General features: G+C 41.2%; 3 protein-coding genes and 1 long non-coding RNA gene across 4 annotated transcripts; all 4 read right to left on the reverse strand.

Annotated features, from left to right (window-relative positions):
- Positions 1-6,424: 6,424 nt before the first annotated feature.
- Positions 6,425-7,156, reverse strand: LOC124855031. The gene is made up of 3 exons (XR_007034968.1): positions 6,932-7,156; positions 6,702-6,789; positions 6,425-6,534 (listed from the first exon to the last, which is right to left on the reverse strand). It is a non-coding gene; the product is annotated as an uncharacterized LOC124855031 (long non-coding RNA).
- Positions 7,157-9,815: 2,659 nt separating this feature from the next.
- LOC118124851 (coagulation factor XI) lies at positions 9,816-13,605 on the reverse strand. Its single transcript, XM_047344218.1, has 9 exons — positions 13,478-13,605; positions 13,182-13,338; positions 12,744-12,853; positions 12,477-12,642; positions 11,574-11,692; positions 11,359-11,491; positions 10,993-11,099; positions 10,554-10,713; positions 9,816-10,094 (listed from the first exon to the last, which is right to left on the reverse strand). The coding sequence occupies exons 1-9, from the start codon at positions 13,536-13,538 to the stop codon at positions 9,992-9,994; spliced, it is 1,116 nt and encodes a 371-aa protein (XP_047200174.1). The 5' UTR covers positions 13,539-13,605; the 3' UTR covers positions 9,816-9,991.
- A 1,274-nt stretch (positions 13,606-14,879) lies between these two features.
- LOC118124822 (glutathione S-transferase A) lies at positions 14,880-18,033 on the reverse strand. The gene is made up of 6 exons (XM_035182992.2): positions 17,782-18,033; positions 17,606-17,671; positions 17,323-17,428; positions 16,409-16,527; positions 15,275-15,360; positions 14,880-15,189 (listed from the first exon to the last, which is right to left on the reverse strand). Exons 1-6 carry the CDS (start codon positions 17,947-17,949, stop codon positions 15,057-15,059), a joined length of 678 nt encoding a protein of 225 aa, XP_035038883.1. The 5' UTR covers positions 17,950-18,033; the 3' UTR covers positions 14,880-15,056.
- A 2,531-nt stretch (positions 18,034-20,564) lies between these two features.
- LOC118124823 (glutathione S-transferase A) lies at positions 20,565-24,251 on the reverse strand. Its single transcript, XM_035182993.2, has 6 exons — positions 23,988-24,251; positions 23,390-23,455; positions 23,169-23,274; positions 21,422-21,540; positions 21,100-21,182; positions 20,565-21,010 (listed from the first exon to the last, which is right to left on the reverse strand). The coding sequence occupies exons 1-6, from the start codon at positions 24,153-24,155 to the stop codon at positions 20,878-20,880; spliced, it is 675 nt and encodes a 224-aa protein (XP_035038884.1). The 5' UTR covers positions 24,156-24,251; the 3' UTR covers positions 20,565-20,877.
- Between the last annotated feature and the right edge of the window lie 296 nt (positions 24,252-24,547).

Raw genomic sequence — 24,547 nt, forward strand, 5'->3', positions numbered from 1 at the left:
AAGAGAAGTAGAATGAGTAGTGATTAGATGAGGAGCCTACAATCAAAATGATGCAGTCTAAGGCAGGACACTACAGGCAAAAACATTGTTTTTTCGTGTACTTAATTAATTTTGCTTCCATGTCATCTTCTTTCACTCTGATGGAAAGAAAACGTCAAAAAATACACATTTAGATGGTGTTTGTTTTACACTCTGTCTGTTTGCTAGCAAGACATAAATTCACTATATTTGTTTTTGTCATTAGGCTAATTACCTGAGGAACTGGTAGATTAGTTCATCAGCACTCAGCTCCACACAAGCAAAGAAAAAACCGTACAACTGGAACAGGAGCTGGGAGGTGCTGCCTGTCTGACATAACTGTGATGACTGTGTGCTCACTAGTGCACCTTCACCAGCCTCACGATTCAGCAGTCAACGATTCGAATGCACAACAATGCATCTCAATGTATTTCAATGTATCACATCTACCATTTCCTATATTATTGCAAATGGCTGCATTTTCATCAGTTAATATCAGTTAATAAAATCAGTCAGACAAACATGAACTCCGTTTTTATTTAGAAAGTGCTTTAAAAAGTATTATGGACTGTTTCTGTTATTACAAGTGTGCTGTAATTTACAAAATAAGGTTTTCAATTCATAAATCAGACTACAACAGTAAGTGTATGACAGTGGTCAGTGCTCTCCACACTGATTTGTCTTTTATCCAGTTTAGACCGGTGTGCTGCACCTAAGGCTTAAAAGGTCAAACTCTGATTATAGCCTTTACTGCATCAAGATGGCACTGCCTGCCCCCCCTAGAAAAAGCCACTGGACTGAAGTGCATTACTATTAATATTAATATTATACTCCTGTTTGTGCACAGCTTCCCTGTAAAACAAGTATATTGATTGAATAAAGAAAACATAAACGACTTATTTTGTTTTTAACGATGTCCCACCACTGAATAATTAGAAAACCATTGCTTCAGGACCAGGACACACACACACATTAAAGGTCTGGTCCTCCTGAGTCTTTGTCGGAGTCTGCTTCCTCCTCACTCCTCCTCTGACCTGCGCTCACTTTACACTTTAACAATAAACACTGTTGGGACCTAGTATTTGTGAACTATAGTTGGGCCGACATGTTCAGCCAAAGCATGCAACCACATGTTTCTTAGTTCTGGATACAAACCAGAGCCTCCAGAACTCAGTGACCCAGGGTGCTTCACCTTCACACCTAGGTGTTAAAACTGCCCCTGGACACAGTTTTTGACCACTAATGGTCACTCTGGGCCCCATGACCCATGAGGTCACCAGGCCAATATAAGCCCAGTTCCCGCTCTCTTCTTTTTTTTCTACTCACTTCTCCTGGAGGAGAGGTGGAGCTCTCCAGCTCACCCAGCCAGGGAAACTTCCTCCCTACCCAAGCTCTACCAACCTTCAAGCCGGCCTGCCTGGAGCAGACTGCCAAAACTTTCCAAAAGGCAGCGACGCGAGAGCCTGCCTAAGAACTTCAGCACAAGAGCTGCATCGCACAGCAGAACCACAACAACAGAAGCCACAAACCAGCAAGACGTCTTTACTGGACTTCAAACAGCATATCAACCTTTTCCCCCTTTTCGTGGATGGGTAACACAACTGGGCTTAATAATTACACTAGGCTAAACAAAGACTGTTCAATTCTATTCATGTGATGTTTATAAGTTTGATTTGTGTTGTTGTGATATTTGCTAATAAGTTACTTGAAAGTTAATGTTAGTTATGTTATGCTCTTCAGTCTTTTTTTGCATGCAACTAACCACTTTCTCTAACCTGGCACCAACACCTCACACATCTCCCCAAACTTAACACATACATGTGATCTCAGCCACATGATCCCAACACTCCAGGGGGTCTTTGGTCTTCATAGTGACCAGTCGCCATTTTGAAAGCACAATCACTCTCACACACACACACACACACACACACACACACACACACACACACACACACACACACACACACACACACACACACACACATCTGTATATAGTAAGTACAACTTAAATAGTTTGTTTTTATACTTTTATTATCTTCAAAATAAATGTTTTTCTTTAACAAATGTTGTCTTCATTAATGTTGCATAAGTGTGAATTTTACCATCCTCTACACTGTCAAGAACTCCATATCTTTCAACTTTGCTAACTACCTATAGTTATTAGTTATTAATTTAATTATTAATCAGAGTTCCAAATTTGTAGTTAGTACTTTCATGAGACTTATTCAATAAATTGGCTATCTTGTCCCTTCCTTTGAAGGGAGGTGCCCCGAGGTAACTTGAATCAATTAAAGTTACATTTAATATTATGTTTAATATTAATCCTCAATATTTTTTCTGATTACCAAATTTATTGAATGCCCAAAGGCACAGCATTTAATGGTATCACGCTTAAGGTTTAATATTCACAACAACACCATCACTGATCACAAGTTATTAGGACACATACAGGACTGACGTTTACTTTGTATTGGTTTGATTCACTCTGGAGTTCATGAGACATGTTTCAACCTGCTACACAACAGGAGATGTAACATGACGCACAAAGTCAGGACAACAGGGTTAAGCTGAAATGTGGTGTTTTAAAGGCCCCATATTTTACACCTTTCCTGGAATTTAATTTGAGGTATTGGTACCGCTAAAATTATATATCAGTGGATTAAAGTAAAAAAAACTGTTGCAATGTGTATTTCCAAGTCCACTCTCCTGCTTCTCTCTGGAGCTGCAGACAGAACAGACTGTTTTCACCTGCCTCTTAAGCCTCTCCTCTGATTGGCTGACTGCACATTGAGTGAAACGTGACCAGGCCGATCACCAGTCTCATTCTGGTGCATTGACTCTCTCTTGTAAACACAGCTGAAAGTCACGTTGGTGTTTGCATGCCGCTATAGAAAGCCACATATTTACAGTCGGTTACAACAGGATGTTTCTGAACGGCTTCAGCTCCACACAAGCAAATAAAAAACAGTACAACTGGAACAGGAGCTGGGAGGTGCTGCCTGTCTGACATGACTGATGACTGTGTGCTCACTAGTGCACCTTCACCAGCCTTATGATTCCATGACGATTCAGCAGTCAGCGATTCAAATGCACAACAATGCATCTCGATGCATTTCAATGTATTAATCGAGTGAAAAAGTCCGGAGTGACTGTTTTAATACTTTGAGGATCCCTACTGACCCCCTTCTAAAACCGAAAAGAAGACTATCAACCCCCCCAACTCAAAAGGAAATATACTAAACATTTCACAATTGCTGCTGCCACTCAGATGGCAGAGAGACTCTCCAGCTTTCCTTAAATACCCCTCCACATATCACACTCATCACACTCACCTGAGAGGAGAGAGAGAGTGAGGAAAAGGACGAGGAAACAACTAAAGCACGTAACAAAAGGACAAAATGCAGGGACACCGAATTATTGAACCTAAAACCAGTGGATCCAAAGATCAAACTGATTGCATTTTGTTCTCTTCAACCTCTGATTAGAATTTGAAAATTGAATGTCATTGAATAGGTGTCAGATAAAAGATCATATCCTGCAGACTTGCACACACAGAGATGCATGAATGAATCACGAAATATATATGTTTTTAGGAAACATAAGAACATGGTCAAATTACATTTAAAATACTTTTTTTTAAAGACTTTTACTGAACATGCTTCTCTGATGTCTATCAGTAGTCTGTTCCACAACTTGGGAGGATAATTTACAAAAGCTGCATCTCCTATTTTCTTTCGGCTGTTGTTGGGAACCTCTAATAGACTTGCTGCAGATGATCTCAGTGTTCTAGAAGGAATATAGCTAACAGAGTTATTTTTCTTCTAGGGTTAGGAGTCACAGATGCTAACAATGATATGTTTCATAGCCTTGTGCCAGAAGATACAAAAATATTAATACAAATGTCCAAAAAGAAAAACTGTCAGGCATTTGCAACATTTATCATGAATAATTAATACAAGCAGAAATGTTAGGTATCTTATAATGTCATTGAATGGTTGTATTAGAATATCTTGTTGCAGAGACACATTTTAATACCATTGCTCATCTCACTGATACTTTATCTCTTTGCAATAAGAAGTAGAGCTCTGTGAATACTGACTTTCAAACAAATGAAGCAGGATGAAAACTTATTTCATTTATTTTTCATGTTACAACACAAAAACAATCATTTGTGTTTTAAATGGCAAACAACTGATCATGTGAGGACGAACCAACAGTCCAGAGAGAGGCATGAAGTGTGGGTGTGAAGTGGAGTTCCGGCCTGAATGAGGATAAGGAAAGTGTGTGTGTGTCTCTACACTCGATAGTTGATCTGTTAGGAAGTTAACAAGTCTACTTAGGAGCAGGGCCAAACCTCAACCACACCTGCAATCACCTGTCAAGAATAATTATACTTGATCAACCCATCATGCTCTGTTTATCTTCCCATCCCTTCATACATCCTTCCACACATCCCTTCATCTTCCTTCCCTCATCCCTTCATCCTCTCTTTCCTTCCTCCCTCATCTCTTATCTTCACCTCAACCCCTTCCCTCAATGTCCATTCATTATTTCCTCAACATCCAATTCATCAATTTCCATTCAAACCTTTCAATCACATATTGTTGGGGCCTGGTCCTTCCTTGTGAATAGCTAGGTAAATGTTACATGATTTCTCATTGTGAACTGAATTCCTGGTTCATGATTTTGTTGACATGAATGAACACTGTACCTGAAAGCAGAGTTGGAGTAGGATTCATTGAAGTAGGTGTAGAACTGGCAAAGAGGATCTGTACTACAGGTCCTCTGACACGTGTCTGGATCCTCCATCGACTCAAAGCGAAGGTCAGAACCTTGGAAACTGACTCCTTCATGAGACACTTGAAGCCAACCTGTCAGCAGAGAGGGACAGGGTCAGACTCCCCCTGCTGGCCAAAGCACAAACATACTACTCTAACAAGTATTACATAATAACCAGATGTAAGTGTCACCTATCTACAGATGTTGCAAAACGTCAGAGACTCAGTTCATCATTGATTATTTGTTGGATTCATAATGGGTGAATGATTCATTTCTTCATAAATGAGTGTATAAAACAGTTCGGAGTCAGTGTGTGTGGTTTGTGATGGTCCACAAACACTGTGTCCAGTCTCAGTGTTTTGTTATACATACTGTCATTCATCTGGCAGAAGTGCACCGGTATCCCAGATGTGACTCCCACTTTGGCTCTGGTCACCATCACAGATGGATTTCCCTTCAAGTAACATTGGAAGTTATCATTGCATAAAAAATAAGTTTAGAGAGTTTAGAGAAAACCAAGCAGATTAACATATTTAGCTGAATTTGCAGAACCATACGTTCAACCCCCTATAGGACCGTCAAGATACTGTCCCAGGAACAACAAATAAGGTGATATATTTATACAATATATAGAGTTACTTTACACTTTCTAATGTTGAATGTATTTCTGTTTGCCACATGAGAAGTTAAAGTTTATTTAAGTGCTTGTTTCACACTACCTGGTATAAGAGAAATATGTACAGCGTGGATTATCAGTGCACAGAGCCTGACAGTGTTCAGCAGAGGCGGCGGGCAGCTTGTCAATGTCGTGTCCTGGGATGTCAGTGTTTAAGAGAAGCTTTCCCTGGTAAACTGTAAAACACACAGGTAATATAATAAGAAAACATATTGTAAAAGACCTCTCGCAGGATGTTGTGCTTCCACCTGTGCATACCTGGTCCAAAGTATTGAGTTATTTGCGGGAGAATCCAGATACTGCTCCAACTTCTCTCTTTATAACAGGAGTCCTCGGTACCGACCAGCTGTGTTTAAGGTGACATTTGTATCTTGGAAAGAATAAAAAAACACCATCATTTAATGTTAGAACCTGCGATGTTCTGACGCAAGAGATCCTCCCTTCTCAATGGATGGATTCACTGAATTCACTCATCACGAGGGAAACTACTCTGCCTGTGAAGTCGCACAATGTCTGTTGCTCTAACCATAACCCAAGTGTAAGAAAAGACCACTTTAAACTCTTTCAAGAACTAACATCACTGAGGATATCTCAACCACTGACATAAACTCTGCCTCTAGATCAGCCACCTGTTTAAATGAGGAACATTTAAATTGAATGAAACATTACGTTACCCAGTTATACCTTATGGTCTCTGGTGTGAAGTCGCCATTTACAAAAGTAAAAAAACGACAGTGAGGGTCCTGCGTGCAGACCCTCTGACACTCTTCATCACTGGACATGAAGAAGAATTTGTAGTCTGCCCCCAGGAAGTCCACGTTCTGGTACAGCTGAGACCGACTAGGTTGTTCTGCCCACGTGAGAAGACAAAGAGAGTTAAGGAGAGCGTGCCCATACATCACAAATAAATATACAGCTTTATAGAATGATGCAAAATGTTTGTGAGCTTACGCAGCTCTGAGGTGCAGTTTTTGAGAGAAAAGCCCGAAGTGACACCCTGTAGTGGAGTCTGGACGTTGGGCTTTAGAGAGGGAGTGGACTTGAGGTAGCAGTAGAAGTTGCTGCAGAGAGAAGCATGCATCCATTATCTATAACGTTGAGGGTTGGATGGGGTTAGCTGGAGCTGAACCCAGCATCACATTCACACCTATGGACAATTTTATCTAACCCCAATCTGTATGTTTTTAGGACTGTGGGAGGAAGCCAGAGTACCAAGAGAATTACTGACAGGAGAGGGGCACTTCAGGGGTCGATCAGGTTTCCGCTGGGGTCTGATCCCGGGAAATCCACATTCTCGATTAACTCTTCAGCGCATTCTGAAGAAATGGGAAAAACAAACATAAACACAATTAAATGTACACATAAACACAGATTAAACAGATTTGACCACATATGATATGTGGTAAAAAAGGCTATTAAAACTGTGGCCACAGTCTCGTCAAGTAGTGTATGTGTTACCTTGACTAACGCAGAGGCTGCAGAAAGAGAGCAGACCCAGTAAAATCAAACAGGTTCCCATCTTCTTGTTTTCGCCACAGAGGAAAATAAGATCACTGAAAAGCAACTGCAGTAAAAGGAGGTGTCTCTGCAACTGCACACAGGCCAAGGGGCCGTTGCAACATTTATACATCCGATCTATTTGTACAACTTAGTGTTGACACAATCATTGGTTGGTTGACAATGATACAGCCCCTTAATGTGCAATAACCAAGAAAAACTTAAATAAAAACTCATGCACAATATTGTATCATATACCTTCATATTTGAATGTCCTATTTTCAGGGAATGCATGATTTACCACATGCTCTTCATACATAGATTTAAATTTGACTTTGGTTTAAAGGCACTTTAAAATTCTGTGTCAAATCAATTTTTAAGTTAATCCCATGAAAAGCTTTACATAACACAGCACGGTCCTGTGCAGGGACATGCACACACATTTTGGGGAGCAGGGGCTAAAGTGAGAAAAAGTTAAATATAGTATCACATCTCTGACTAGCTTAACAATTTATTTTAATACCCTCACACTCACATAATTGTTAAATACTCAACAGTAGTAGAATGAATAGTGATTAGATGAGGAGCCTAAAATCAAAATGATGCAGTCTAAGGCAGGACACTACAGGCAAAAACATTGTTTTTTCGTGTACTTAATTAATTTTGCTTCCATGTCATCTTCTTTCACTCTAATGGAAAGAAAACGTGACAAAATACACATTTAGTTGGTGTTTGTTTTACCCTCTGTCCGTTTGCTAGCAAGACACAAGTTTACTATATATGTTTTTGTCTTTAGGCTAATTAGCTGTAAACCTGAGGAACTGGTAGATTAGTTCATCAGCACTCAGCTCCACACAAGCAAAGACAAAACAGTACAACTGGAACAGGAGCTGGGAGGTGCTGCCTGTCTGACATGACTGTGATGACTGTGTGCTCACTAGTGCACCTTCACCAGCCTTATGATTCAGCAGTCAACGATTCGAATGCACAACAATGCATCTCGATGCATTTCAATGTATCACATCTACAATTTCCTATATTACTGCACATGTAATTAAAAACTTAAATGTAATACCGAGCATCCAAGCTTTTCAATTTCAAATGTCATTGGTTCACCTGCATTAGCATAGATGTTAATTGGATATTATAGGTTTGTCACTTTAGTGACTGCAAACAATAGCATTTGTTTATTTAAGATCTTGACAATCTTATTACAATGACATCCCCGGCAAAACTGTCTTGTCTGTTTACAGTTTTCACCTGACAGCTCCACAAAGGTAATAACTGGGCTGAAAGCTGCGGTGCTGGATGCCACAGTGTCTGCCAGCTGCTCTTGTGCCATAGATGTGTTCTACCAGGGCTTCAACTTCAACCACCGCACTACCCTCTACCACAGCAGACAACAGGTTGACAAACTGAGGAGAATTAGGCACATCTAACTCCTCTGTATCCATAAAACTGTACAAAATCATTATATGTTTACTCAAAGCACAATGCTTAAACATGGCCTGGGTCACAGCAATGTTAAAGTGCTCATATTTTACACCTTTCTGGGATTTCATTTGAGTTATTGGTACCCCTAAGATGATATGTCAGTGGTTTAAAGTCGAAAAAACTGCTGCAATGTCTATTTCCATGTCCTCTCTTCTGCCTGTCTCTGGCAGAATAGAACAGGCTGTTTTGCCTGCCTCTTTAATTATTTATGAGCCCCTCCTCTGATTGGCTGACTGCACTTTGAGTGACACGCGACCAGGCCTGTCACCGGTCTCCTTCTGGCGCATTCACTCTTGTAAACACAGCTGAAAGTCACGTTGGTATGTTTGCATACCGCTATAGAATTCCAGCCACATATTTACAGTCGGTTACAACGGGATGTTTCTGAACGGTAAGTTACACCGTCCTCATGTTTGATCAAGTTTTAGCAGGACAGTCGGCCAATGTAGGAGTAATGTCCCGAGTTACAGTACGGAGTCTCTCAGCCCCACCCAGCGAGAAGAGTGCGAATTCATGATGACATCTTCGGAGAGGAAGTACGAAACGCGACGTTTCAATAACATACTTCTTAGAATAGACTGAGTGAAAAAGCCCGGAGTGACTGTTTTCATACTTTGAGGGTCCCTACTGACCCCCTTCAAAAATCAAAAAGAAGACTATCAGACTCCCCCCACAACTCACAAGGCAAAGGAAACACACAATAAACACTTCCACGAGTGCTGCTGCCACTCAGATGGCAGAGAGACTCTCCAGCTTTCCTTAAATACCCCTCCACATATCACACTCATCACACTCAGCTGAGAGGAGAGAGAGAGTGAGGAAAAGGAGGAGGAAACAACTAAAGCACGTAACAAAAGGACAAAATGCAGGGACACCGAATTATCTAAACTCAAACCAGTAGATCCAAAGATCAAACTGATTGCCTTTTGTTCTCTTCAACCTCTGAATAGAATTTGAAAATTGAATGTCATTGAATAGGTGTCAGAGAGAAGATCGTATCCTGCAGACTTGCACACACAGAGATGTATGAATGAATCACGAGATATATATGTTTTTAAGAAACATAAGAACATGGTAAAATTACATTTAAAATACTTTCTTATACTTTTTTTTTACTGAACTTGCTTCTCTGATGTCTATCAGTCGTCTATTCCACAACTTGGGAGGATGATTTACAAAAGCTGCATCTCCTATTTTCTTTCAGCTGTTGTTGGGAACCTCTAATAGACTTGACTTGTTGCAGAGACACATTTTAATATCATTGCTCATCTCACTGATACTTTACCTCTCTCCAATAAGAAGTAGAGCTCTATGAATACTGACTTTCAAATAAATGAAGCAGGATAAAAACTTACTTCATTGTCAGTTTTATTTTTCATGTTACAACACAAAAACAATCATCTGTGTTTTAAATGGCAAACAACTGATCATGTGAGGACCAACCAACAGTCCAGAGAGGTGTGTGTGTGGGTGTGAAGTGGCGTTCCGGCCTGAATGAGGATAAGGAAAGTGTGTGTGTGTGTGTCTCTACACACAGCTCTTCAGGGAGAATCCGGACACGACATTATTCAATTTATTAACTTTGGGAGGAGCAGGTGCTGTGATGACACGTTTGAGATAACAGCGGCCCCTGGGACACAAAATCAAAAAACAAGATTAAACACCATGTAGACAACACTAGATAGTTGATCTGTTAGGAAGTTAACAAGTCTACTTAGGAGCAGGGCCAAACCTCAACCACACCTGCAATCACCTGTCAAGACTAAATATACCTGATCAACCCATCATGCTCTGTTTATCTTCCCATCCCTTCATACATCCTTCCACACATCCCTTCATCTTCCTTCCCTCATCCCTTCATCCTCTCTTTCCTTCCTCCCTCATCTCTTATCTTCACCTCAACCCCTTCCCTCAATGTCCATTCATTATTTCCTCAACATCCAATTCATCAATTTCCATTCAAACCTTTCAATCACATATTGTTGGGGCCTGGTCCTTCCTTGTGAATAGCAAGGTAAATGTTATATGATTTCTCTGTGTGAACTGAATTCCTGGTTCATGATTTTGTTGACATGAATGAACACTGTACCTGAAAGCAGAGTTGGAGTAGGATTCATTGAAGTAGGTGTAGAACTGGCAAAGAGGATCTATAGTACAGGTCCTCTGACACGTGTCTGGATCATCCATCGACTCAAAGCGAAGGTCAGAACCTTGGAAACTGACTCCTTCATGAGACACTAGAAGCCAACCTGTCAGCAGAGAGGGACAGGGTCAGACTCCCCCTGCTGGCCAAAGCACAAACATACTACTCTAACAAGTATTACATAATAACCAGATGTAAGTGTCACCTATCTACACATGTTGCAAAACGTCAGAGACTCAGTTCATCATTGATATTTGTTGGATTCATAATGGGTGAATGATTCATTTCTTCATAAATGAGTGTATAAAACAGTTCAGAGCCAGTGTGTGTGGTTTGTGATGGTCAACAAACACTGTGTCCAGTCTCAGTGTTTTGTTATACATACTGTTATCCATCTGGCAGAAGTGCACCGGTATCCCAGATGTGACTCCCACTTTGGCTCTGGTCCCCATTACAGATGGATTTCCCTTCAAGTAACATTGGAAGTTATCACTGCATAAAAAAATAATCAATAGAAATATGTCTGAGTTTAGAGAAAGTCAAGCAGATTAACATATTTAGCTGAATTTGTAGAACCAAATGTTCAACCCCCTATAGGACCGTCAAGAAACTGTCCCAGGAACAACAAATAAAGTGATATATATACAGTATATATACATATATACAGTTACTTTACACTTTCTAATGTTGAATGTATTTCTGTTTGCCACATGAGAAGTTAAAGTTTATTTAAGTGCTTGTTTCACACTACCTGATATAAGAGAAATATGTACAGCGTGGATTATCAGTGCACAGAGCCCGACAGTGTTCAGCAGAGGCGGCGGGCAGCTTGTCAATGTCGTGTCCTTGGATGTCAGTGTTTAAGAGAAGCTTTCCTTGGCAAACTGTAAAACACACAGGTAATATAATAAGAAAACATATTGTAAAAGACCTCCCGCAGGATGTTGTGCTTCCACCTGTGCATACCTGGTTCAAAGTATTGAGTTATTTGCAGTTCGTGGGAGAATCCAGATACTGCTCCAACCTCTCTCTTTATAACAGGAGTCCTCGGTACCGACCAGCTGTGTTTAAGGTGACATTTGTATCTGGGAAAGAACAGAGATGTTAAAATTTAATGTTAGAACCTGCGACGTCAGAGATCCTCCTCCTTTCTCATTGGATGGATTCACTGAAGTCACTCATCACAAGGGAAACTACTCAGTCTGTGAAGTCGCACAATGTCTGTTGCTCCAACCCTAACCCAAGTGTAAGAAAAGAACACATTGTGTCGCTCTAACATCACTGAGGTTATCTCAGCTTGTGCTTTTTCTGGACGAGAACTTTGGTCAAGCACCAAAAAGCAAAGACTACTTGTGATCAGTACGAGTGACCAATACAGACTGAGAAAGGATTTTACTTCGTTAAACGTTGTTCGCTCTGGACATTGTAGCAGGGACAGGTAAAGCTGATATGACTCAATTAGAAGGCGACCAAACAAAACCTTCCATTACCTTGAATAAAATTGGGGATTTCTCTGTGAGTAAACAAGTCAAAAATAATTATTCGCTGTTAGATATATCAGTGAAGAATTGTTACATGTTATGTTTTGGATTTTGATTCCTTTTCACTGTCTCTCTTGAGTCACCAAACCAAAGAAATGATTAATTGCTGGACTGCCCCTTTAAATGACTCAATGTTGAGTGTGTACTATTGGGTATAACAGTGGGGATCTTTGTTGCGTATCATAACCCTCTCTCACACATGCCCAAAAAGGTTAGTGTCCTCGCTCTACATCCCTCCACTGAAGTTTATCTCAACCAATGACATAATAATCTGCCTTCAAAGGAAGAATGTTTAAATTAAATGAAACATTACGTTCCCCAGTTATACCTTATGGTCTCTTGTGTGAAGACGCCATTTACAAAAGTAAAGAACCGACAGTCAGGGTCCTGCGTGCAGACCCTCTGACACTCTTCATCACTGGACGTGAACAACGATTTGTAGTCTGCCCCCAGGAAGTCCACGTTCTGGTACAGCTTAGACCGACAAGGTTGTTCTGCCCAGGTGAGAAGACAAAGAGAGTTAAGGAGAGCGTGCCCATACATCACAAATATATAAACTGTTTTTTAGAATGATGTAAAATGTTTGTGAGCTTACGCAGCTCTGAGGTGCAGTTTTTGAGAGAAAAGCCCGAAGTGACACCCTGTAGTGGAGTCTGGACGTTGGGCTCTTGAGAGGGAGTGGACTTGAGGTAGCAGTAGAAGTTCCTGCAGAGAGAAGCATGCATCCATTATCTATAACGTTGAGGGTTGGATGGGGTTAGCTGGAGCTGATGCCAGCATTACATTCACACCTATGGACAATTTAATCTAACCCCAATCTGTATGTTTTTAGGACTGTGGGAGGAAGCCAGAGTACCAAGAGAAATTCTGACAGGAGAGGGGCACTTCAGGGGTCGATCAGATTTCAGCTGGGGTCAGTGCCCCCTGGCTGCACCCCTTGATCTGACCCTGCTTTGGCTGTATTCATTTTTAAAACGTTACAGGGCTTCAATGGATTGTATCATGAGTTATGTGATGCGTCAGTGTTAGATACCTCTTATCTGTGGTCCAGTCATGTCGAACAAAGGTAAAGAAGAGACAGGAGGGGTGCTCGGTGCACAGCTGCTGACAGTGCCTTGCATCCGGAGAGTAGAGAAATGTTATATCTGTTCCCGGGAAATCCACATTCTCGATTAACTCTTGACCGCATTCTGAAGAAATGGGAAAAACAAACATACACAATTAAATGTACACATAAACACAGATTAAACAGATTTGACTACATATGTGGTAAAAAAAAAAGACTGTCAAAACTGTGGCCACAGTCTCATCAAGTAGTGTATGAGTTACCTTGACTAAAGCAGAGGCTGCAGATAGAGAGCAGAGCCAATAAAATCCAACAGGTTCCCATCTTCTTGTTTTCGCCACAGAGGAAAATAAGATCACTGAAACGCAGCTGCAGTAGAAGGAGGCGTCTCTGCAACTGCACACAGGCCAAGGGGCCGTTGCAACATTTATACATCCGATCTATTTGTACAACTTAGTGTTGACCCAATCATTGGTTGGTTCACAATGATACAGCCCCCTTAATGTGCAATAAGTGAAAATAAAAAACTCGTGCACAATATTGTATCATATACCTTTGTTATTGTAATGTCCAATTTACAGGGAACGCATGATTTACAACATGCTCTTCATACATGGACTTACTTAAAAAAATCTTTGTAAAATCAGTTTTAAAGTAAATCCCATGCAAGGTTTCACATAACACAGCATGTTCCTGTGTTGTGTAAACAAGGTATGTCCTCGCACAGCTGTTTACTGTTTCAGAGTCCACATTGACTGCTCCGAGGAAGAGTCACATGAAGGGGTCATGGTTTATTTTGCGTCGAGTCTGGAGTAAAAGACTGAGCGGCTCAGTGAGATGAAGCTGAGGATGAGAACATCACAAGGGCTCTGACCCAGACTGTGATATTTTCAGTGTTTCTTTGTAGTGTAGGTATGACAAGATTTTTAAAGAAGTTCTATTTAGACACTGTGTTGGCTGGAATGCCATGAAAACAGGTCTGAAAACCAGAATGAGGTCAAACCAAACCACTGACCTATGCTGTCAAAACTCTAAAAGTGCAGGGATGACTGTCAAGAGATTACACATGATAAAAAAAATTGCCATCAAAATTGCAAACTTGCCCTTTGTGACCAGGTTAAATGACTTTGGTCAAATATACTTGTACAGTTATAGTTTAATACCATCGCATCTTTATACCTCATGTGTTTAATTTATATCCCACAATTTTTTTGTTTAGTATTTTCTATATAGCCCATCAATCATAGCTATTCATTACTTTGTGCAGAAAGTTTCGAAAAGCATGCACAACCAAACTTGATAAACACAAGGTCCTGGGCAGAAGTGACTAAAACCAAAAGGCCTGTGCCTGAAATGTTCAATAAAAATAAAATTAAAAGTTTATGGGAGCATCAACTGATGTGCAGATGTTCTTGTCTTCTAGTTTTTACTTTACTAACAGATGGGCAATTTTATCACCTGTAGCCATGTGCAACAGCCACCTTTATAGTCTTGTTTTTCCTTTAGGTTTATAAATTATATATGTTGCACTTTGTTCCATGAGAAATATTTAGTTCAATTTGATTGCTCCTCTGATCACAGACCTGTGAATTATATTCCTGTTAAAAATAGATTCAAAGAAGGCTCAGTGTAAACTGATATTGAAATGAATACAAGATGCACCACTGAAAGTCAGTTTTTATTGCAGGATGAAACATGCGTCTTTTACGTCACAGACAAATGATAATAGAAAATGAACAAGCACAGTTATAGCAAATGCATGTTTCCTGACAGCTACAGTAGTGCAGTTCGAGGGATGGTTACATATTACACAACGAGAGCAGAGGGTGCACGTTTTGAATCTCAGACGTCTTTCAGCGTGTCTTGACCCTGTGGAGTCTCCAGCCAGGTTGGGGGCCAGCTGGCTTTGATGCTGGGCCGCTCCTTCAGACAGTTGTAGTACGCCGTCAGTTTGGGGTAACGCTCTTCAGTCAACCTGCAGAATGGAGAGCGGTCAGTGCGCATGCATTGCTTTTTGTCATGCAGCTCAACACCGTTTTCCGTGGATTTGATCCACTTACCCAAAACGGAAGAGATAAGCCACTCCTGGGAAAACAGTCACATCAGCCAGGGAGAAGCTCTTTCCTGCCAGGAACGAGCCGGACGCCTGTAAAACAGCAGAGGAGCGGAATCCACATTCATGACTATCACAGTGGGATACAGCAGTGATGTGGTTATAGCTCGACTAACAAAAAACGGAGAGAAAAGGCTAGTCTGCATCTGTCCAAATGTAACATGAACTTAGACCCTTTTAAAATTCACTAACTATTATATTTTAATTTTTTCAGTCTACACAAAGATCGAAATGGGAAAACAAGTTGCAGTTTTACTTGGGGTTATGTATTGGACCATGTCTTGGCTGGGTGCAGTGACTTGTGGTACTAAACGCAAAGTAAAAAACACAACTTGTCATTTTCACACTTCAGATCTTGTACCAAATTTAAAACTTTGATAACTTTGGGGTCAAATAGGTCAATTTTGTTTGCCCCATTTCCACTTTAGATGCAAAGTTAAGATTATCATGTTGCATCTTTAGTTCTTCGTATAGTTAAAAAACACACAATATAAAATAATGATAGATCTAAAATGTGAAATTATTTATTTGTGGTATTAGTTTAAACAATTGTGTGTAGTTACTAATACAGACCACAATGTGGCAGTAATGTCTAGTTCAAGGTTACAGGGAAGAAAGTGAAGAGGTAGGGAAAAAAAGAGATTGACTGATTTCTTTTGCACGAGTTAGATGTGCATGTAATGACACGCAGTCGCTCAATAAAAAAAGGTTAAACGCAGAAACGTGACACATCATTAATTGTGGAGTTTACAGCAAAGTCCCCACACATGGCTCAGCTTTATATTTAACCTATAGGTGCACGAGTTGTATCGATCCTCTAACTCTCAACTAAAAAAGGGGAACAAGCTACCAAACACTGTATTGAACGACTCTGTAGCCTTTTTAATGCACTGCGTTTTGCTTTTAAAAACAGTTGGTGAAAGCTGACGCCTCAAAATGGCAGCTGCTCAACCTGATAGTCGGAGATGCCAAAATGTCCATATACAGCAGCAGCAAGAGCACAGTGGAGGGAAAGACAGATAAGGAAGCACTTCCTGTCATATCAATTTTTTGGATCAACATGGATCTTTCTCTCGTTTACCTTCTTCAGATATCCCTCCCACAGCTTCAGCTCAGTGCTCAGATTGTCTTTGTTTCTCTTCACAGCAGAGTCGTGTCTCTCTTCCTCCGGGACCTTCCAGGTGTAGTAGATAACATCCGCTGACAGAAAGGAAAGTGAAACAGGCATTCAGTCGTGGCAGCCGAGGACTTCGGCAAAGATACAAATGGATAAAAGTCTATTAAGACGCCGCACAACATGGACTCCCACTGTGTGCTGAGATGGATTGTTTTCATTTCCCTTCAGCAGCAGAGGGGAAGGGGGGGGCAGTCAGGAGGTTATTATGCAACATTAGTTCCAAACTGCTCAAATAAAGTTTAAAGCAGCCAACTCAGGAGAGAATATGTTCACTTATTGCACAACCTGTTGATTGCAATTCAGAATCTTTTTTCTCTTTTGCACCACCCTGTCCCATGACTTCAGCTGCAAGCGGCTCTGAGCATGTGATCCTTTGTGGGATTAACATGTGACCTCTCAACTTCACTACCTGATTCATAGGGTGCACACAACACAGAAGTGTTTTGTGAATGTGATGCTCATTAGTGCACGCCGCAGCATGCGTTTTAACAGCTCAGGTCTCTCGGGGTGGGAGAGGGCTGGTCGCTGTTCAGCTCCTGGAGACATCAAGTCTCTGGAGTTTAAGAGGTTGCAGATTGTTGTACGATGTTGCCAAGTGCAGGTCAAAGTCTCACAAGACAGCCCGACCAATGACAACAACAATTTAGATTATGGATTTGTTGCTGGGAGAAAGCCTGGTTCTAATTTAATAAATCACTGAATCTAAGTGGTTAAACATTTGTTTGGAGGAATGAACATCTTCCGATACATTTCCAGGAGCAACAGGTTGTATGTTGCCTTGCAAAACAGTGGTCAAACACTTTCAGGGTTTGACGTACCCATTTTCTGGGTGAGCGTGAGACCCTCAAACATGCGCTGGTACATCATGGCCTGCTCAGCGGGGCAGTCAGGGATCAGCTTGTTTCCCTGGGACTTGAACTGGCTCTGTTGTTATGGAGAAATGAAAAAGACCAACGGCTGTGAACAGCTGCATGGAGCTCCAGTTTCTTTTCCTGTGCAGGGTAAGGTTTCCGTTTGTCTGCAGAGATCACATGGGCCACACCTGGGATGGATATGGTTTCACTACAAGGTAACTATAGGACTTGTGCAACAAATTCTCACCTCCAGGTACATGCAGGCGGCGTAGGACTCGTTCAGAAGGTTGCTCCCATGTTTGAAGGAAGGAAGCTTTAAGACATAAGAGTGGAGTTAATGCATTGTTTTTATACTCTGCTAAAAAATGTATATACATATCAGTGTATTCCAGCAAAATTATCGCATTTGAGGAGTACACTCACCTGACCCCTGGGGTTCATTTTCATCACCACTTCTGACTTGTGCTCCATTTTCTCGAAGGAGAGCATTGTGCTGTTATAGCCCTGCAGGTTCTTCTCCTCCAGCGCGATCATCAGCCTCCAGCAGGGAGGAGAGCCGGAGCCCCACAGCAGAGTCATGTCCTTGGCCATGGTTTCAGAGAGAAGCTGCAGCACCTGTAAGGACCTGGAGCGGAGGAATGGAGGAGGTGAAACGTGAGGCAGGAGTGGGACAGACTCGTGCTTATATAGCAGCACGCTCTCCTGCACATCTGGATTGGTGGAAATAAGTCCCTTCCCCTTTTTGCGTGATCGCCAAAGATATTGACTCAAGATAGTTCGCACCCTGTCCAAGTATGTTAACCCTTCCCTTAGTAACTCAGGGCAACATGATGTCATATTAAAATACACTTGTTTTTATCAACTGCAAAATGCATATCACGCCAGATGGTTGTATTTATAAATGACCTATATGTGGATGAACAATAATGATATCTTTATTTACTGGGCACTTCTCGAAGCAGAGTTACAAAGTGCAAAAAAAAAGAAGCACAGATGAAAAACATACAAATAAAAACGCATGGAAAATAGCAACAGAATAAAAACACAGTATTGACGGAATAAAAGAATTTCAAGCATGACTAAAATGGCTCCTGCTTGTGTGAACAGGCAAATGTGTGGAGGGGGGGGGGGCTTCTCTTGCTTTGTATTAATACTCTTTGCGCTCAGTGGCGCGTAACGCGTAAAGAACAGAGAAACATGAATTAAAACAGTTTCTCCACTAATGAAGGAACTTATTTGAATAAATATTAAATCAATAAAAACATAAAAGCATGTATATAGGACACTTCAACGCTGAAATTCCAATGTTACATTTCAAACGATGCATTGAAAAGGGATTTTAAGTTTGTAGCTCTTATTCTTAAAGCGTGTATAGAGATCAGATGGCTGCAGTTATCAATATATGCACCATTAAAACTACATGATTGCATTTTAGTTTTTATTTTAAACTTATTTCTTTGGTGATTGAGCGTCTGCTGCAGCCTGAAGTTGGAAACTCACAATGACTCAGCACTTTCCAGTCACCCCTGCACACACACACACACACGCACACGCGCGCGCGCGCACACACACGACCAGTTCTGGGTTCAGTCATCCAAACAATCAGTTATCCACTGGATGTAACAGACACCACCTGGAGCTAATTCACCACTGACATTTTACACTGACAGTGAATGAATAATGGAAAAGTGAGCAGCCGCTGTTCACAGTGTTCACAATCTTGCGGTCAGGAGAGACGTTGAGTGTTTGATTGGTTGCCCCTGTCAACACCAACCTGTGAGTGGAGATGAACCACAATCCTGTCATGCACACACACAGCTGTCACTTCTTTGCTGTTTTTCGTCTGCAGGTACATTAAAAAACAACCTGCAGATTAGAAGTACATGAAACATATGAATTTGCTGAGGATCAGTATTCATTTTTCCCGGTCACATTGAGTATATCTTCATATTCAATGAGTCAGATCATTTAGCTTGAGTGAACGGGCGACATTCCACCTCACATTCAAAAGAAAATCTTCATCAGATCTTCAATCTTCATCATCAGTTTCTTCACCAGTGTCGTTCTGTTTGACAAGCATGACACAGCTGTTTACTCTTGACAAAGCTTATTGGTGGATGAAAAACTACAGTGCACTGTACTAACACTTCACCAGTGTCATTCTGCTTGATAAGCATGACGCAGCCATTTTCTCTTGTCACAACTTATTGGTGGATGAAAAAACTACAGTGCACTGTACTAATGTTTTTATATTAAATGTTGTCATGGCCCCATTTTTTTCGAGTTTTCACCCCTGTCTTTATTTGCTTGTTTGTTGTTTTGTTTATTTGCAAGAAATCCAAAGCATAGAAACTGATCTTTTTATGTCAAAAAGATAAATGTTTTCATGGATTTGACAGTAAGCAGTATATTTATTCTGTTAGTATTGCCTGCCTGTGAACTTCTCATTTGCCACTATGCGTATTGCTCCTGTCAGACGGGCAGCAGGGGATGTTGGTTAGATGGAACAGCCCCGTGTAATTGTCAGCCGATGGGACAAAACGGGGGGGGGAAGCCCCACGCACGTCCACGGTACCAAGAAGTAACGGATCCAGAGACGGATTCAAAGGCCAAGATGCAAACTAGACGTCTAGTGCTGCTCTCTGTTGTAGAACTGTAAATGCTGCTTTGACAGGGCCTGAACCCAAGCTCATATGTATGAGCTCTACACACTGATGCACAGTCATGAGAGCACATGTCATTTCAGTGAAGAAAACCGGTTCAGCCACTGCCTGTCACATAATAGAATGAATAGACTCCAATTACCTTTTCTACCTTCATCTCATCTGTGGCGTCACACAATGGCCTGAATAGAATAATGAGTTTCAGCAACGTTCTGTTCACCTCTTATACATCAGGTCATACAATCACATACACTCTTATAACTGTAGATCAGATATACAGGATTACAATGTAGTGTGTATTATGGAGAAAATGTTTGGAGATCAGACGTGTTCTCTGATGGAGGCGATTCACTTTCAACACAAAGTTATATAAAACCATAGATTGTATATAACGATGAATATGCCCAAACGTTACCCTCCTGGTGGTTGGCAGTACAGGTCATAAATCCCACCTCCTCCATGTTAGCGGATGGGACATACTTTATATACAGTTTATGGCTAAAACCTATAGAAAGAATCAAAATGCAGTAAAAACTCTTTTCATATGTTGCTGCAGACTATTTATTGTTCATTTGCACCCTTTGTCCAATCAATACCTTATTTTACACATGTATACGTTTAACATGTCCAATATTTCTCATAAATTTGTACAGTTTCTATATCTTTAAATTTGTGCATCTAAATGGTCTATTTATTTATTCTTCCAATTCTTTTCCCCCCCAAAAAATTCTGCCATTACTACACTGATATATTTTGAACATCATCTCAACACTTGAGAGAACAAATGCAAAAGGCTGTTTAGAGAATCCAAACTCGAACTTTACACACAGAAGCAGCTTTCAAAAGTGAGTAAGTATCAGACATCTTTGAGTGTGTCTTGGCCCTTGGCGTTCTCCAGCCAATGAGGGGGCCAGCTGGCTTTAACGCTGGGTCTCTCCTTCAGCAGAGCGTAATACTGTCCGAGCTGAGGGTAACTCTCTGCAGATAACCTGGAAAACAGCAGGTAGGGAGACATTTAGTGGTTCACGGGTCAGTGTGACTTCAGGATGATGCGACAGGCCTTTCTACTCACACTCACCCAAATCTGAAAAGTGTGGCCACAGTTGGAAAAACGATCACATCAGCCAGTGAGAAGGACGGTCCTGCCAGATACTTGCCCGGCTTCAGAGAGAGACACGAACATGTCAATGTTTGCCAACTGTGTGTGTGTGTGTGTGTGTGTGTGTGTGTGTGTGTGTGTGTGTGTGTGTGTGTGTGTGTGTGTGTGTGTGTGTGTGTGTGTGTGTGTGTGTGTGTGTGTGTGTGTGTGTGTGTGTGTGTGTGTGTGTGTGTGTGTGTGTGTGTGTGCTTGTGTGTGTGTGTCTGTGTTTGTGTTTGTGTTGCTAATGAACATGCAGTACCTTCTGCAGGTAACCCTCCCAGAGTTTGAGTTCAGTTGCCAGCGCCTCCCTGTTTCTCTTGAGAGCTGAGTCATGCCGCTCGTCCTCAGGGACAAACCAGTCATAGTAGATAACGGCATCTAAAACAAATAAATGAATAAAAGAAAAACCCATTTAATTGTTTCATGCTTTTACATGTTTGTTTGCTGGTTTATTTGATTGCATGATAACGCAAAAAATACAAAGCTGATTTTCACCACACTTGGTGGAGGGATGGGACCTGGGCCTGGGGCGAACCCATTCAATTTTAGATTGTGGGGATACATGTAGTTGAGAGTAAAATTTATATTTCTTTAAATAAATTTTCTTTTATATTTCTACAATAGGAACTAGAGAATCATGAGTAGGGTTGTTCGGCTTTGCTCATAAATATTATTAATATTAATAATATTATTCCGTTTTTTAAAATAGCCTCACTAATTCCCTTATGGTGACTGTAGTTTCAAATATATTTCTCAAATAGGACTAAATAGTGTATTTATTTGGGACTACTTTCAGCAGTGGATTAATACACATCTGATCCTCAGTATTTACAGCAGTACGACAGTCATGTGGATTTGACTAACAATAAACTGGAGGGCCCATGGTCGTCATTAGAAAGTCACACAACAGTGCAACAGTGAGGCTCGTTGTGTTTTTTTTTTTACAGTTTTGCTCTTTGCAAAGAAAAACAAGCTGAAAGATACAAGTGAATCATGGATTTGTTTTCATTTTGTAAAAGAAATTAAATTAAATCCAACCCCTGACACAGGCAGACTTTAGTAATTGTTGGATTTATTCATACATCCACTTGTGTCTGAACCATTGCTGCTTAAAACACATAGGATAAATATTTATGGATGACAATATGGGACAAAACAGGTAAATACAATATTCCTGATGGCATTATGGCTGCAACAGCAGCTGCAACAATCTTTAAACTCGTTATATGAAGTCAACTTGTGATCAGGGGCAAGGCCACTTCTCAGCCATATAGCTAATCACCAGTCAGGTATCTCTATAAACAGATTCTACATGTGAATATGAAGAATCTGTAGGGAAGGGAATTTAGGGATGGAAGCCATCTGGCCTTCTAATTTGTCCAATCATGTTTGAGCAGGCAAAAAAAAATTAAAACATCAATGTAGAGAGCAAAGGAGGTGGAACACATTGATCAAAATGTATCAAATTTTTTTTGTGTATATATAGATTCACACTTGAGATTAGCCAAAATGTCTTCACGACCTAAAACAACTACGAAAAGTATCAAGGTTTGCGTTTTGCGTGGAGAGAAAAAAGAAACTACTCTGACTGTAAACAGCGCACAATGAATGAAAGCCCCTGTCTTGGCCCAGATATCCACTGTCTATTGTCAGGCTCATTCGTCGTCAGGCGTCAGCTGATCCACCCATCAAGTTCTGTTCGGCTCAGATTTCCTGACCCATCTCTTCCTAACCCTCATCCATCCACCTCTCTAGTTAACCATCATAGGTACTGGCTTGGGGAGCCCGCTACCAGTCTCCGTACCAATCGGACACATTTTCACCTCTAGCCACTCATCTTTCCTCAACATCCAATAATCAATTTAAATTAGATACTGTTGTGGCGTGTGTCCTTGCTTGTGCTCCTGTGTGGTAATGATGAGCCAATAGGTCAGCTTCGGTTTGTGTTGCTTGGGGGTCGGCCAACAGTTGAGGGTTTCACCTGACTAATTAAGTCAGTAACTTACTAAGTTTATCGTAGAACGTCAGACCCTCAAACATGCGTTGGTACATCAGAGCTTGTTCCGCAGGGCTGTCTGGGATCAGCTGGTTTCCCTGGGACTTGAACTGACTCTGTCATGAGGAGAGAACACACACACACACACACACACAAACAAACACACACACAGTATAACCCTGTCAAACAAGTAGTCATGACGTCTTTCAGGTGATGGACTGGTTCGCTCACCTCCAGGTAAAAACAGGCTGCGTAGGATTCATTCACAACGTTGTCTCCATGTTTGAAAGAGGGGAGCTGAGGGAGAAACAGAAGTTGGCAGCATTAATCCAGTGTTAATGCTCCTGGGAGCTAATTAGCACTGAGCTGCTTCACACAAGTGCTCATGGGAACAAAAACACGTTCAGCTAGCTGCATGGGGAAATGTAACATGGGTGGTGTTTTCAAGGCAGAGACACTGTGAGGAGAACTTCAGTGTAAATAAAGACCATCACTCAGGAATCCGCCAAATTACATTCAAGTTTCAAGTCAGTTGATGTTTATCTTGCTAGCTCACAAACTAAATAGCTGGTAAATCGTGATTTAATAACGGTGAAATGGGCTTTAATGACTTAAGAGGACTTCGGCCTGATAATGGTTCATGTACTGTGCGGATGAATTTATGTTCCAAGTTCATCTTCTTCTGAAACTTGTTAATAGATTTGAAAATATCGAATGGGTTTATTTTGGCTCTTTTTACGTTCAGATTTGAAGCAGGAAATCAGTGATGTTTATTTCAATGTGTCCACTAACAGCTGGTGGTTATGTTATAGCTCCAGCCGGCTCCTACCTGACCCCGGGGATTTATATCCAACACTTCTTGGGACTTGTTCTCCTTTTTGTCGAAGGAGAGCAGCTTGTGGTTGTAGCCCTGCAGGTTCTTCTCCTCCAGGAGGATCATCACCCTCCAGCAGGGACAGGATCCGGAGCCCCACAGCAGAGTCATGTCCTGGGCCATGGTTTCTGGATGTCGAGCCGGAAAACTGGAGCTTCGCTGTCACTGCTGCAGGAGACGCGCACGGAGTAACTGACAAGAAGAAGAAGGTGTCTGCTGTTGTTCTTCACTGAATTCATGGGAATCCAAGCTGTGGTTGAAGCGCACACTGCCACCTACTGTCCGGAAGAAGAAACTACAACTTGAACTGGAATAACCGTATAAAATTGGTTGAATGTCGACATAAATCTTTCCAGACTCATATGAGGTCACCGTGACTTTTAACCTCTGAAATCTAATCCGTTATATCTGAGTCCAAGTGACAACTGGTCAAAAACGTGAAGACATTTCCCAAAGACAGATTTGGGACATCTTGTTGAACATTGTTGTGTGAAACAACCGCGACCTTGCCCTGT

This window comes from Hippoglossus stenolepis, chromosome 17 (genome assembly GCF_022539355.2).
Source record: "Hippoglossus stenolepis isolate QCI-W04-F060 chromosome 17, HSTE1.2, whole genome shotgun sequence".
NCBI classification, from domain to species: Eukaryota; Metazoa; Chordata; class Actinopteri; order Pleuronectiformes; family Pleuronectidae; genus Hippoglossus; species Hippoglossus stenolepis.